Source organism: Morone saxatilis, unplaced genomic scaffold, assembly GCF_004916995.1.
Source record: "Morone saxatilis isolate NCDOM2014 unplaced genomic scaffold, NCSU_SB_2.0 Contig21, whole genome shotgun sequence".
NCBI lineage: Eukaryota > Metazoa > Chordata > Actinopteri > Moronidae > Morone > Morone saxatilis.
The window spans coordinates 16212912-16226421 of NW_023339774.1; the positions used below are offsets into that span (position 1 = coordinate 16212912).

The 13510-nt window shown below is 39.1% G+C and overlaps 2 protein-coding genes across 3 annotated transcripts in view; both read left to right on the top strand.

Annotated features, from left to right (window-relative positions):
* LOC118332990 (guanine nucleotide-binding protein subunit alpha-14-like) overlaps positions 1-2614 on the top strand; it is a 6693-nt gene extending 4079 nt beyond the window's left edge. Inside the window, exons 5-7 of the mRNA XM_035668459.1 lie at positions 760-889; positions 1010-1163; positions 1831-2614. Of these exons, the coding sequence (XP_035524352.1) occupies positions 760-889; positions 1010-1163; positions 1831-2021 (475 nt within the window). The 3' untranslated portion in view covers positions 2022-2614. The remainder of the gene's footprint in view (positions 1-759; positions 890-1009; positions 1164-1830) is intronic.
* A 636-nt stretch (positions 2615-3250) lies between these two features.
* prune2 (prune homolog 2 with BCH domain) lies at positions 3251-13423 on the top strand. 2 transcript variants are annotated; one of them, XM_035668461.1, is made up of 11 exons: positions 3251-3614; positions 5391-5457; positions 5572-5772; positions 6083-6259; positions 8574-8676; positions 10508-10639; positions 10803-10889; positions 11523-11621; positions 11736-11774; positions 12219-12269; positions 12394-13423. In XM_035668461.1, the coding sequence occupies exons 2-11, from the start codon at positions 5403-5405 to the stop codon at positions 12422-12424; spliced, it is 975 nt and encodes a 324-aa protein (XP_035524354.1). In that variant the 5' UTR covers positions 3251-3614; positions 5391-5402; the 3' UTR covers positions 12425-13423. The 2 variants fall into 2 exon arrangements, with proteins under 2 accessions (XP_035524354.1, XP_035524353.1); XM_035668460.1 differs by having other exon boundaries at positions 3254-3614; positions 12391-13423.
* The last annotated feature ends 87 nt before the right edge of the window (positions 13424-13510 follow it).

Sequence of the window (13510 nt, forward strand, 5' to 3'; positions counted from 1 at the left end):
TGTTGAAACTCTCAGGTCAGTCTGATCCTGATCTGCAGAGATATTTGAGACACACACACACACACAGACAGAGATTTCTTGCTTTATAGATAGAAGAATTTCTATCTATGAATGAATATATGTATATATATATATATGGAAAAATGGTAAACATTTGACAGGTTTTCAGTCTAAAACAACACATGAGGAAGAACTGTATCACTGATTTGGTTTTAACACTCATTAGTGACCTAAAATCCCCAAATTTCCTTCTAGATTTCTCATGATTTGTTTTGAAAAATACACTCATTTGCTTTTTTGCCAAGAGTTGGATGAGAAGAATGATGCCACTTTCATGTCTGTCCAGTAGATATGAAGCTACAGTCAACAGGCGATTAGCTTTAGCTTAGCATGAACTGACTGGAAAACCTCTAAAGTTTACTAGGCTAATTAATACATTATATCTCCAGATTTATTTACTAGGAAAAATGTAAAAACTTTTTGGGGGGAGTTACTGTATACCCAGTAAATTTGTACCTTTCTGTTTGTGTCTAATTGACAAAAAATTAGCTATAACATGAATTAGGGAGCTTTAGAAGTGCTGGTAGATGTATTTTTTTGTTCTTTTCCAGTATTAATGGAAAGCTGAACTTTAGCTTCATATTTAGCATCTTCTCGTCTAACTCTCGGCAAGAAAGTATATTTCTCAAACTACCTATTGTTCCTTTAACAGTCCATGAACCTTTATGTTTACTTCAATAAATGGTAATGTGTCTCTAGGATGGTGGATGTGGGTGGTCAGCGTTCAGAGAGGAGGAAATGGATCCACTGTTTTGAGAATGTCACCTCCATCATATTTCTGGCGGCCCTGAGCGAGTACGATCAAGTCCTTTACGAGAGTGAGAATGATGTAAGGTTAAAAGCCTTTAATCTCTTGTGCCATGGCTATACTGTGTTCACTCTCCGTATTTTTTCCTTTATTTCCGTACATTAGTCTTTTGTCTAAGATTATTCTCACCTCCTTCTTCAGAATCGTCTGAAAGAGAGCCTTGCCTTGTTCAGGACTATCCTCTCGTACAGCTGGTTCCAAGAGTCCTCCACCATCCTCTTCCTGAACAAAACAGACTTGCTAGAAGAGAAGATCACACAGTCCCATTTGGCAACCTACTTTCCTGACTACTCTGGTAAAGCATGCAACTTCTTTTTGCTCTTAAAACAGCATTCATAGCTGCGTCCAAAATCACTTCCTACTTACTATTTAGTGTGCCATATTTACGGTCTGACATTTTATTTCAATTTCTGTTTAAAATAATTAATAGATTGGTAATCAACTACTTTGATAATTGTTGATTGTTTCTGTCATTCACTCATTCCCGCTGTTCCATTGTGATGATTTGCTGCTTCCGTCTGTATTTCATTATTATGGACTGAATATGCTCTTGTTATGGACTGTTAGTCAGTGATTTAAGTGAAGTAAGAGATTTGAATACATTATCTTGGTAAATTTTTTATGCTTATATTTTGTACATTAAACAATTAATTGAGAATATAATCTGCAGATTAATTGATCATGAAAAATATCAATTACAGCATTAATTCTGAGTGTGAAATCTCACAATGCAATGAAAGAAGCATTGTTTATGGCATGTACACTACTTTCTGCTAACAACCGTCTGAAATTAACCCACTGCTCATTATAGTATACTATTCTGTCTATATTAAACTGGGAGAAGTGAATCAGTGAACATGGGTGTGATTTTGGACATAGCATGTCCTAAAGTGATCTCTCAGAATTGAATTTCCTCGACATACACAGATTCTCTCTGATTAAGACAACTTTCGCCTCCATAGGGCCTCAGCGTGATGCCGAATCTGCGAGAAGGTTCATCTTGCAAATGTACAAGGAGCAGCACGGCGAGCGTCATAAACCCCTTTACACACACTTCACCTGTGCGACAGACACAGAGAACATCCGGGTTGTCTTCAAAGCTGTCAAAGACACACTGTTCGTCGATAACCTCCATAACTTCAACCTTGAATAAGGAGGTTGTAGGACAAAGAGATGGTTTCACGTTTAGGAACAAGACACCTGGTTATACAGTCGCATGTTGTAACACTTTATGGACATTTTATCTGTTGTGTGCTAGCGATTGCAGCTTGTTCAAAAACATCAAAGAGAGGCAATCAGACAGCAGTGTCAGGTAAGGCACATTTATCTCAGCACTGTAAAACACAGACAGTATGTGCCATTTCATAAACATGTTCTATTGCTACAGGAGAGAAACTGCAATGTCAATTAATTATTGTACTGAACTGTCCTATTATACCAATACTGTTTGACACACATGATAAAATTGTAAATGGTGTCAAACTGGTTGGACAAAGTCTTATCTACTTAGAATGCAACCCACCCTGGTTCACAGCTCTGGTAGGAGGAAATAAAAACATAGCCTGCAGGGAACTACAGTGCCTTTGTTTATATTCATCCTAATGTCTTTATGTGTGCAACAACCATGTTGCCTATGAAACAATTATTATTTTTTCCAAACTAATCTATACTAACTTTAAAATATAGACATTAAAGCTACATGTAATATGTATTTTTAAACCAACTGGATTCTGCGCTGTCCCTCATCTGTCTTGTCACATTTTCTGACATTAAAAATATATATATGAGAAAAAAAATCTGAGGTTTCCGCACAGAAACGTATGATCCATTTTATGATATAATCACTGATTAACCAAATACTGTATTTGGGCGCCTCACTACGTCCAGGTGTAGTCACATTGATTGGCATGCTGTGGAAGCAACCTTTGTACTAAACAGTTGTCAAGAATGTGCACAGGTCGAACAGGCTGGTCTCTGTCTTCCTGTCGAACTGTTGGGACTGAACAGTGGTAAGTGAAAAGAGGCATTCAGCGAGGTTAGACCTGTGGAGAGAACAATGCGTGTTTCCACACGGAAGGAGAGACTGTCTAGGTACTATTGATTTTATCTGCTTTGTGGTTAAAGTTTGCTTGTTTAAGGGTTTAAAAGTTCAGTGCTAATGCAGGATATAAAGGACACATTTGAAGTTGCCTTATAGACAGGGGAATGGTAAGCATCAGATATTTGCTTTGGATCAGTCACTATTTTCTTACCAGCATGTGGTAAAGTGTGTGAATATTATCAGCACATGAAGCTGACAATGTTCTCGTTTCTGATTGCTATTGCCTTTTTTTACCCTGAGGGGTGATAGAATGTTGTAGCTGCACAGCCAGGCTCACAAATCTACTGTCAGACATTAATGGCAGTCCCACATTCCTCGCAGGTAGTAATAACACAACGGCAGCTACGCAAACACAGAGTTTATCCCCTCCAGTCGAGGAAAAAAATGACACAAACGCACCCTCCTATTGCCCCATTCAGTTGCACTGCCTGAGGAAGCTGCTGTGCAGAGAGCTGTTATAGCAGGTGATCGCCCTTATTTGGTAATGGCCCAGATCATGTGACCACAAAATGGTGGAAGCTGTGAGCTGTTTGTAAGCTGAGCATCTCCACCGAGAAGGCTGGGAGCAGGAAATAGGCAGGGAACTTGGAAGTACATCCATGCTCTGAGACGCAAGAGGACAGAGATTCCCGAGCCCCAGCAGTGGTGAGTAGATGGCTTTTATTCTGTGGAGATAAAAAGAAGAGAAAGGGGATATGTTCTTGTTTTTTTTTTCTCCCAGCCAGCAGACAGGAAGCGAGAGGGAGGGAGGGGCTGCTGTCATCAGCACTGTGGTCCTGTGCTGTGCTGTGGAAGTAAAGGAGCTCAGCATCCTCCATGGAGGATGCACATTACAGCTGATGATGATTTTGTTATTCTGCAGTGCAGTAGGAGTGTGTGTCATTGTATGTTTGTAATTTCTGTGTGTATGAGATATTATCTACTATGTGTGCACATACTGTACATATTTCTGTGGATCGTCATCATGGCAGCCATCTCCACTCTACAGGAATATACCATTCAGCTTTCTGTTTCTGTTGTAATGCAATTACATCTTCCTCGTTCCTGGCAGAGTTTCCCGAGGAGGAACAAGGATGTTTCTTTTTCATGCGAATGAGCGCACGTGACTCACTCTGAATTTGCATCTCTGCCCAATCTGTGCTCAGGCGAGCGTGCAGTCATTCGCTTTGAATCAGCACTAGAAAAAGACAGCGACGAGGGGAAATAGCTTGTCATGATGTAACAAGCCCCGTTCCTCCCCCCCTTCTTTCAACCCTCAGCATCCTCCCCCCTACTCCACTTTGAATGGAAGGGATTATTCACAGGGGAAGATGACCTTTAACCTCAAAATCTTTGTGATTTCCCTCATCCCTCCCCCTTCCTTTCTCACTTTACCATTTTACTACTCTTGTCTCTACACCCCCTGTTCTCTAATAACAGTGGAAATGGGTTTGTAAATAAGATTAAAATACAGGCATTAATTAAGTAAAGTTAATATACCGTTTGTTAACATATCCTAGGGGCGTCTTGTACTTATGCTTTATAATATAGCCTGATTGATACTGGATTTTTGAGGTCGAATCTGATCGAGATAGTAATTTTCCATCATAAACATTTATAATAAACAACAATGTTGATACAGATTTGTATGAGGATTCATACTAAGTGCAACATTATGCAGTAAAATAAACTTGTCAGTGCTTTAAGGGCAAAATATGTAATGATGACACCATATCTAAGTTACCTCAAACTTAGTTAATTTAGTTTCTGTACTGACATTTCTTGACATCAGCCAACATATACTGTATACTGATACAAACATATTTGGAAAAAGCTAATACTCCTAGTAAATGTCCTTGTCATTGTCTTTTCAATGACATTGTCTTGTCATGTCATTGAAAATGTAACTTAAGTCAAATATATGTGAGTAATAGCAAAAAGTACTCAATGCAGAAAATGGCCCTATGTGAGTGTTATATTATTATAAGTTATATTATTGGACTGCTGTTACTTTTTTAATTTGAAAAACACACACACACCTAACCAGTCCCAGGTAGTGCATCCCAGCAGAAGAAAAATAAGCTAATAATAATAATAATAATAATTTGAACTACTGTATATAGGCTTACTGTTGGAAGTATAATCTGTAGCAATGAATGTAAAATGTAAATACTTCTGTTAAGTACCTCAAATTTGTACTTCAGTATACTGAGTGAGCACTTAATTACATTGCACCGCTGCTAGCTTTGAAGTTGGCCATGAATTGCTACTTTAATTTAACAACTGGTTTATCTCACTCAAAACTCAAATAGATGTTCTTGTTTGCAAATCATTAAATGTAGAGGAATCACAGGCAATGCATTACACAAGAGTCTGGAAACTCTCCAGGTTTCAAGTTGCATCATAAGAATCAATTTAATAACTGTGAGTATCTTCTTGTAGGTCCTCCTGGGGATGGACCTGGCATCAGAGAGTAAAATGAACTCTGAGGGGGGTGAAGGCAGACCAGGTGAGCATGAGTCATCAGTCAACAGTTGTTCAAAAGTAAAAGAAATCGTTTTTGATGTCCAAAAGACCGCCATGACCCAATTGAATAACTATTTTTATATACTGTTTTCTGCAGTTCCTCCTACCTCTCTACCCCTGCAAGGAGGTCCCACCCAAAGAAAAAAGCTATCTGCCCCTCGTATCAGCCTCTCACTGGACCAGAGTGAAGATGACTTGGGGGAGACGCCAGATGATCTTGACATTAACGTTGACGACCTCGACACTCCAGATGAGGGGGATTACTTCGACTACACGGACCATGAAATGGACTGGGAAGGTGGGTCATTTAGAATATATGAAATGGCAGTTTGACCCTCCGCCATGATCCTGAATCATCATGGACCTAAAGGAGGCAAGATGTGCCAAAATGGTTCAGTATACAGTTTATAACAAAAAGAGTGCAAATTCAGAATTTCCTGGCTAGTCTCTAATTTTGTAACATAAAACTCATAGCAATAATGTAACTTTTTATGCTGTCAGGATTATTTTAAAACCTTATAACTGATGTTAATTTGTTTTAGAGTATAATTCCTATGACAAGTCTAAAAATGACTGCTGTGAAAAAGGCCTGTATTTTCTTATATCAGACCCCAATGCAGCCAATAGGAGTGGGACAAGTGAACCTTATGATCCAATCCCGACGTACAGCGCTGAGGAGGAGCGCCAGGACGGCAAGCTATGGAGAACGGTCATCATTGGGGAGCAGGAGCACCGCATCAACATGAAGATCATCGAGCCCTACATGAGAGTCATCTCCCATGGAGGTGACTATTAAAAAGCCGTTTTAACATCATAACAATGGATGTTATGTCCATCTTCAACATCATCAAATCCAGCTAGGGTTCACATTTTTTCAAGTCTGTCTCTAATGCTGTCCGTCACACACTCACACGACCACATGCAAAGGCTTAATATCCACTGGGTATTTTCAGAATCATATTTGAGTGTTTCACTAAAATCTCCTGAAACAGTGTCCTCTTACTGTTCATTATTTTCTTTTCTCGGTTCAAGTTATAATTTCTTGTCAGACATTTTAAATTTCAAATTATAACATTTATTATAAGGTATCAGGTTAGTGCATTGTTGATGCAACTATTTACAAAGCATATTACACATTATTTTTGCTATGCTAACATTGTTGTTACTACAATTTCACTACAATTGGTTGTTTTATAAATACTCTGTACTATAAATACAGTCTCATATTAGCTTCAGCTGAACTTTGGAGTGTATTTTGCATTGAATTACGACTGTGAATTTTGTCCCCCATTTCTTATGTTACACTAATTGTTTTAGAAAGGGATTTATTCCCATCCGGTAAACAGATCAATTACAGCCAACAAAAACTGTTGCACCGTACAAATGGGCATGTGAGTGTTATTTTAAGATAGACTTGAAAAAATGTGAACCTATCCTTTAATACACTTCAGACAATATCCAGTATTCATTGCAAATTCTGCATTCTGTTAATCACATTAGTGATGCTGGCACAAAGATAAATAAACAATTATTATTCTTTGTATTGTACCATTTTCCAGGTTTCCGTTTCAGTTCTTTGTTGGCCTGAATAACTGATTGCAGGTGTAACACCATATTGTAAAAGTCATAATCTTTGGTGACCTATTATTTTTGAGCTGGCTTCTGCCACCTCTCAGCATATGAGGTGGCAGAATTATGTCTCATTTTGGAAATGCCTCAACTTCCGTTGGAGCTTGGCCAACCAAAAATGAGAAAACACAGTCTGTAGCCAACTGATGAGTTTTACATCATCCAGTGGCCATCAGAGAGAAAACTCTCCAACAACAAAAAAACAGTGGAAATGTTTATGTCCAATTTTCACATCCTCTTCACATTAGAATAGGATTCCGGTTGAAAATTGGGAAAGTGGCCACTTGACAATAATATGCCCTGTGTCATTAATGAAGGGTGGCTGCTGCTGTCCAAAACAGCTCTTTTGTATATAGACAAGTGTCGAATTAAAGGGAAAACCAGAAATTGGTGCAGTTGCTTCCATATAGGGCATTAGGGACCATCACTGAACGGTCTCAATATCAAAATTATGTGAATCATATTTTGTAACATTCACAGTCGACAGATCTCAACCCAGCTGAACACTTATGGGAATATGGTAACAATTATTTTCATTATCAATGAATAACTTTCTTGGTTAACCGATTAGTTAACCAAGGAAAAGTTTTAAAATGTTTTTGTCCAACTAAGCTTCTAAAACCGAAAGGTATTCAATTTACTACCACAAAACACAAATAAAAAGTGAAAATCTACATTTTCTGACAAAAAATGTGTAGATTATTAAAATAATTGCTGGTATTTTTTCTGTCACTTGACTAATTGATTAATCGACAAACATTTCAGCTCTACAAAAGTCCAAATGAAGGAATATCTCTTTTCTTGTGGTAGCCCAATCCCTATGAAAACAGTTAATGCTAATTCTTCCCTTAATTTGTCACCCATCTATAGCCGCATTAAGACTCCTGGTGGACCGGGTCTTAAAATGAGGCCAGACATCGATCCACACCATATTGGTTTCACAGGCAGGGGCCCCATCTCTCTCTATTTCCTCTTTGTGGGGCCCTCTAAAACCCCAAGGCTATGGGCTTGCACCCTGGTAAGCCTGTGTCTTATATAAGCACTGACCATATTACCATTATTGGTGGAAATCAGACCCCTAACTATATCAGGTAGTGCATTTTCTTCCCACTGTGCTGCGGGCTTAAGTGAAACACAGCCGTCCCACTGGAAACAGAGACGTCTGTCACTGAACAGTCAGTATCACAAGCTCTGTCATTTAGATAAAAGACCCTCTGTCTGAGTGACACCAAATCTGGTGATGAATGGGTTTGTGAATAAAAGGAAATTACATTAATATGAAAAGTAGTGAGTGGAAACAGGACCGAGAGACAGTCAGACAAAGGAGACACAGATTGGCAGATGTGAACAAAAAAGAGGAAAATAAGGGAGCAATCAAATTATGAAAACTATGCTAATTAAGGCTAAGCTCTCACCAACAATGGAACAAGGTCAAGTTAACTCTTATTATTATTTGTATGTGTTTTTTAGGCTACTATAGCAATGGAGTGAATGCCATCATCGTATTTGCAGCCTGTTTCCTGCCAGACAGTGACAGAGAGGACTACCATGAAATAATGGAGAACCTCTTCCTGTGAGTATAATTCTGCAATAACACCCTTTTAACCAGTAATTTACTTGCATTTTATTCTCAAATAATACTCAGTCAAGGATGCTACCTAATTCGTCCTTTCATGGCCCCTCTGAGCAAGGAAAACTCCCTAACTAAAGTAATAGAAATAAAGTCATAGTCTAGCTTGTGTGCCGAGACATCCCGTGTTGATGTCTTTACTGTTGTGTTGGCACAGTTGCATTTCATGCTTGGACAGTGTGATTGGGATCCCACAGGCTGTTCTGTGAAAGATATTGAGTAAGCTGGCATATCTGAGAGTTTTGGATAGAAATGAAAGGAGGTAAACCGTAGCGTCTGCAGTTTCTGATGCCAGATGGCTTGAGGTCTGAATCCTTGCGAGGAGGAGTTAACTATAGCTGGGTGGTCAATCGTATGCAGCTTGATGTCAGTGGGAGATGATCACAATAGTCACGAAACAGAGTGGACCAGCAGTGTGGATGTGTAAGCTGGAGAATGACATTGGATCGGGAGGAGAGGAGAGTCAGGCTGAGCCCAAAGTCATTGAAGTTAGAGGAGTTATTGAGGGAACTAGAAGGACTATGTGAGCTGAGAATATTGTCAACCTTATTTTCAAAGCAGGCGACAAAGTTCCCTGTGGACAGGAGAAGAGGGGGAGGGGGATTGAAAGAGAGATAACAGTTTATTTTGGTTTGAATCAGAGTATTGGATTTTAGAAAGGTAGAAGTCTGATTGAGCTGCTGAGATGGATGCACATTTGTACCAATTTCCCGTAGCTGACATCAGAGGAGAGATTTTTTTTAAATGCAGCAATTTTTTCTCCTATTTCCTCATATTTGTTGGCACTCAGATCCACAAAACATGGTTCTGCATTTCTTGCTCTTGCATTAAACCAGATTGACAAACGTAATGTTACAGACCTCAGTGACATTTTTTTTTCTTCTTTTGGTATCTGGAATATAGCCAACTGGAACACATGGCCGATACGGTAGCTGAGTTTTTGTAAGCAGAATGATGTTGTTAGTTCTTGGTTTTGATGTCATATTTATGTTTGGGTAATTATATTATGTACAGAATAAAGGCTACAAGGAAGTTGATCTATACTCTAGCTAATGGTTTTGTCATTAGTCACTAAAATATATTAACAACAGATGGATCCACAGACATTCATGGTCCCCCAAGGATGAATCCTAGTGACTTTGGTGATTCCCTTGACTTTTCCTGTAGCACCAGGATGAGGCTGACATTCGTGCTTTTGAGTGAAATGTCAAATGGACATGATGACACCACTAAACTGGCGACTCACATGCTTGCTCCAAAAATGGACTTCTTGAGCATTTGATGCAAGACAAATTTCCGTGTGAACATACAGTCAAGTGTTATCTTATCTTATCTTATCTTATCTTATCTCAGTGACTACTTGATGGATTACCATACAATGTGGAAAAGACATTCATGCCTCCTTGAGGATAAATTATAGTAATTTTGGTCACAATTCTAACTTGTCCATTATTTATGACCAAATACCTAATGACATTGTATTTGGTGCTAATTAGCACATTTTAGCATGATAATAGCTGGTGAACATGGTAAACATTGTACTTGCTAAACATTAGCATTGAGTACAGTAAAGCACTAACATGGCTGCAGACTTTTTTTTATCTTTTATCTTGAATTTTGGCTTATAGTCCAATGTGCAATTTCTGCATCAAATTGGGTCACTCTCGTGTTATTCCAGAAAAAAAACATATATTTGGTAATTCTACAGTAGTCAAGGTCAAGAGCATTTTAAGTATTTAACTATGTGTGTGCGTATGTGCGTGTTTATCTGCAGGTATGTGATCAGTACACTGGAGCTGATGGTGGCAGAGGACTACATGATCGTGTACCTGAACGGAGCCACACCCCACAGAAGAATGCCTGGCCTTGGCTGGCTGAAGAAATGTTATCAGATGATTGACAGAAGGTTTGTTCCAGTCATTTACACCTGTTGTGTGATAACACTGTTATTTGGTGATTTCATGAGAGAACAGTTGCATTGCATGACTCAAAACATTTGAATGAATGTGAAAATGAGCTACAACATGAGACATAAACTTGCCTAATGTGATATCTTGTGTTGTGTTCAGGCTCAGGAAGAATTTGAAATCCTTTATTATTCTCCATCCATCATGGTTTATCAGGACCGTTCTAGCTATTACCAAGCCCTTCATCAGGTAAGAATGATCCCATTTTATTTGCCATGCAAGCAATTATGCACTAGTTCCTAGACATCTTAATGACGTTGATCCCCCGGGTTTTCCTCCAGCACAGTTATGAGGTTGACATTTTTGGTTTTTAGTGAAATATTTGAACAACCATTGGATGGATTACCATAAAATTTGGTTCAGAAATTCACATTCCCCCTCAAGATGAATTTTAATAACTTTGGTGATCCTGTGACTTTTCCTCTGCGGCATCATCAGTTTTATCTGCTTCAGCTGTACTTTGTGTTTGTGTTTAATTGGCAAATGTTAGTATAATAACACGCTAAACTAAGCATTATATCTGCTACACATCAGCATATTAGCATTGTCATTGTGACTATCTTAACATGCTGACGTTAGCATTCTGCTCAAAGCATCGCTGTGGCCTCACAGAGCCGCTAGCATGGCTGTAAACTCTTAGTCTTGTTTACGTGTACTTTGGCCTACTGTAGCAAATTTAAACTAGTGTAGTTTCACTTCTGAAAGAAAACCAGTCTATGATTTTGTTCCCCTGATGCCAAGCCAGTTACTTTCACTGTGCTGTCACTTGTACCTGTTTTAATGTGTGTGTGTGTGTGTGTGTACATGTTGCTCTTGTCACAGCACCAAGTTCAGCAGTAAGATTAAGTATGTGACCAGTTTGGACGAGCTGCAGGAACTCATCCCCATGGACTGCATCCAGATCCCTGAGTGCATCATTAGGTGAGTCCCTCGAAGCCGCCAAACGATGCACCACCCCCTCCTCCCTCCCCCAAGTCTGAGTTGTCTTTTTAAACGACTTTATATTCATCTTGTCATTTGAACTCTCACCTCTAGACTTGACAAGGAACTGAAGGAAGCAGCAGAGAACTCAAAGTAAGCATCGACTCTCCTGCCTCTCATTACTTCCCTCTGCGGAGGCAGTGGCCCCTGCCTCAGTTTTATCCTTGGCTGGAGCGCTCATTTATCAGATGGCTCACTTTTAGATCACAGGGACTCTTCTGCTGGATGAGGACCAATTGGATTTGGCTAGGGTTGCAATTACAGGACGGAGACAGAAAAAAAAAAGTTGCTAAAGATGCTAAATGCATCTCTTTATCTCATTTATCATTACAGGAAAATAAATGAGCCAGTCCTTATTGTCGAGTGATCTATTACACTGACAATAAATGCAGGGATGAAACTGTAGAATTCACACACTTTATATCTGTCAGACTAATTGTGTCAGCGTTGCATGTGTCTTCAAATTCACAAAATACCAGCATGTTACAACAATACATTCTCCTCTAACAACCACTCCACTTTATTCTTTCGTTCAAGAATGAATAGTTTTCTGTATGGACCGGAGCCAACAGCAGCAGGCAGAACAGAGTAAGTCCTCTTAGATGTTTAAGTTCACACATGGAAGAAAAACGGCCTTGTGTCAGCAGTCTGTCACCCATACATAAATATACGCATCTTTAAAGTCTGCTTTGTTCTTTCGCCTTTCCAGCAGACCAGACGAAGCCAGTGCCAGCAGCTCTTAAACCCAAACATCCTAAAGGGACGGGTCACCTCAATGTTCAGAAGTCACTGTTGTACTTTATGAGTGAAGCTGGAAAACAAAGGCAAAGGCTTGTTAAGCTAGTGTGTGTGTGTGTGTCAGTGTTTGTCAATTAGACACTGGAGTTTAATATTAAAAACACAACTTACAATAGTACCTGTTAACACTGTTAACAATGAGTTAGACCTCATTCTTTATGGCTGCTGTAGCATCTACTGTACCTTAAACCTGCAATCCAGAGAGCTATATAGTCAAGTGTGATGCTTCGCAGCACTTACAGAGTAGCATCATTGTTCACGGTAGGGTAGGAAATGCAATTACACACCAGACAGTGCACTGCGCAAATCCATTTGTAGAGTCTATAGTGTTGTAGTTGTGTGCATGAGAAGCAGTGAAGCAATAATATCACCCTTTACTGGTCACACACTCTAAGTATTTCAGATAAAGAAGCAACTTGTGTGTCAACAATCTACAATAAAAGCACATGGTTTTAGCCAAAAAATCCTTGTGCCATAGATGATGACGAACTATTGCATTTAAGCAATCCAATCCTGTCTTAACACACGAGAAAATAAATCTACAAATAGATATTTTAACTAGTCTATCTGAAACCAAGGAGGAATTAGTTAAATATGAAATCAAGTTATCAGTGCAATGTGAGAGCATGTCTTTTTAGCTCTGCAAATGTCTGTGTGTGTGTGTTTTCAGTCTGTTTCTGTCAAATACAAAAAGGTAAACCGGGAATCATCTTCATCTTCTCCTCCATCATCAGGAAGAAACCTCAGAAGAAAATAAAGATGGGATTTATGTAAAGCACAAAATCTTCTGTTTGTTTGTGTGTGTGTGGACATGCATGCGTGTGTTTGTGCATCATTGCATGTCCCTTCATAGATAACTGATAGTCCTCTCACACGTGCGTCTTCTACTGTGGTGTATTGAGGATGTGCAAAGCAATTATGGATCACTGTCTAGTAATTCAATAAAATGGACAAAGTCTGAACCTTGTTTTCAGTCATCGTTTTCAACCATGTCTGATTTGTTAGTTGGACTTTGCTTTGCTGCTGAATGA

Bases quoted from the DNA above. Each gene is read 5' to 3' on its own strand.
- prune2 (XM_035668460.1), top strand. From the start codon at position 5,403: ATGGACCTGGCATCAGAGAGTAAAATGAACTCTGAGGGGGGTGAAGGC. The intron at 10,890-11,522 runs GTAAGAATGATC...CTCTTGTCACAG, and splicing joins ATTACCAAGCCCTTCATCAG to CACCAAGTTCAGCAGTAAGA. The intron at 11,622-11,735 runs GTGAGTCCCTCG...TCTCACCTCTAG, and splicing joins ATCCCTGAGTGCATCATTAG to ACTTGACAAGGAACTGAAGG.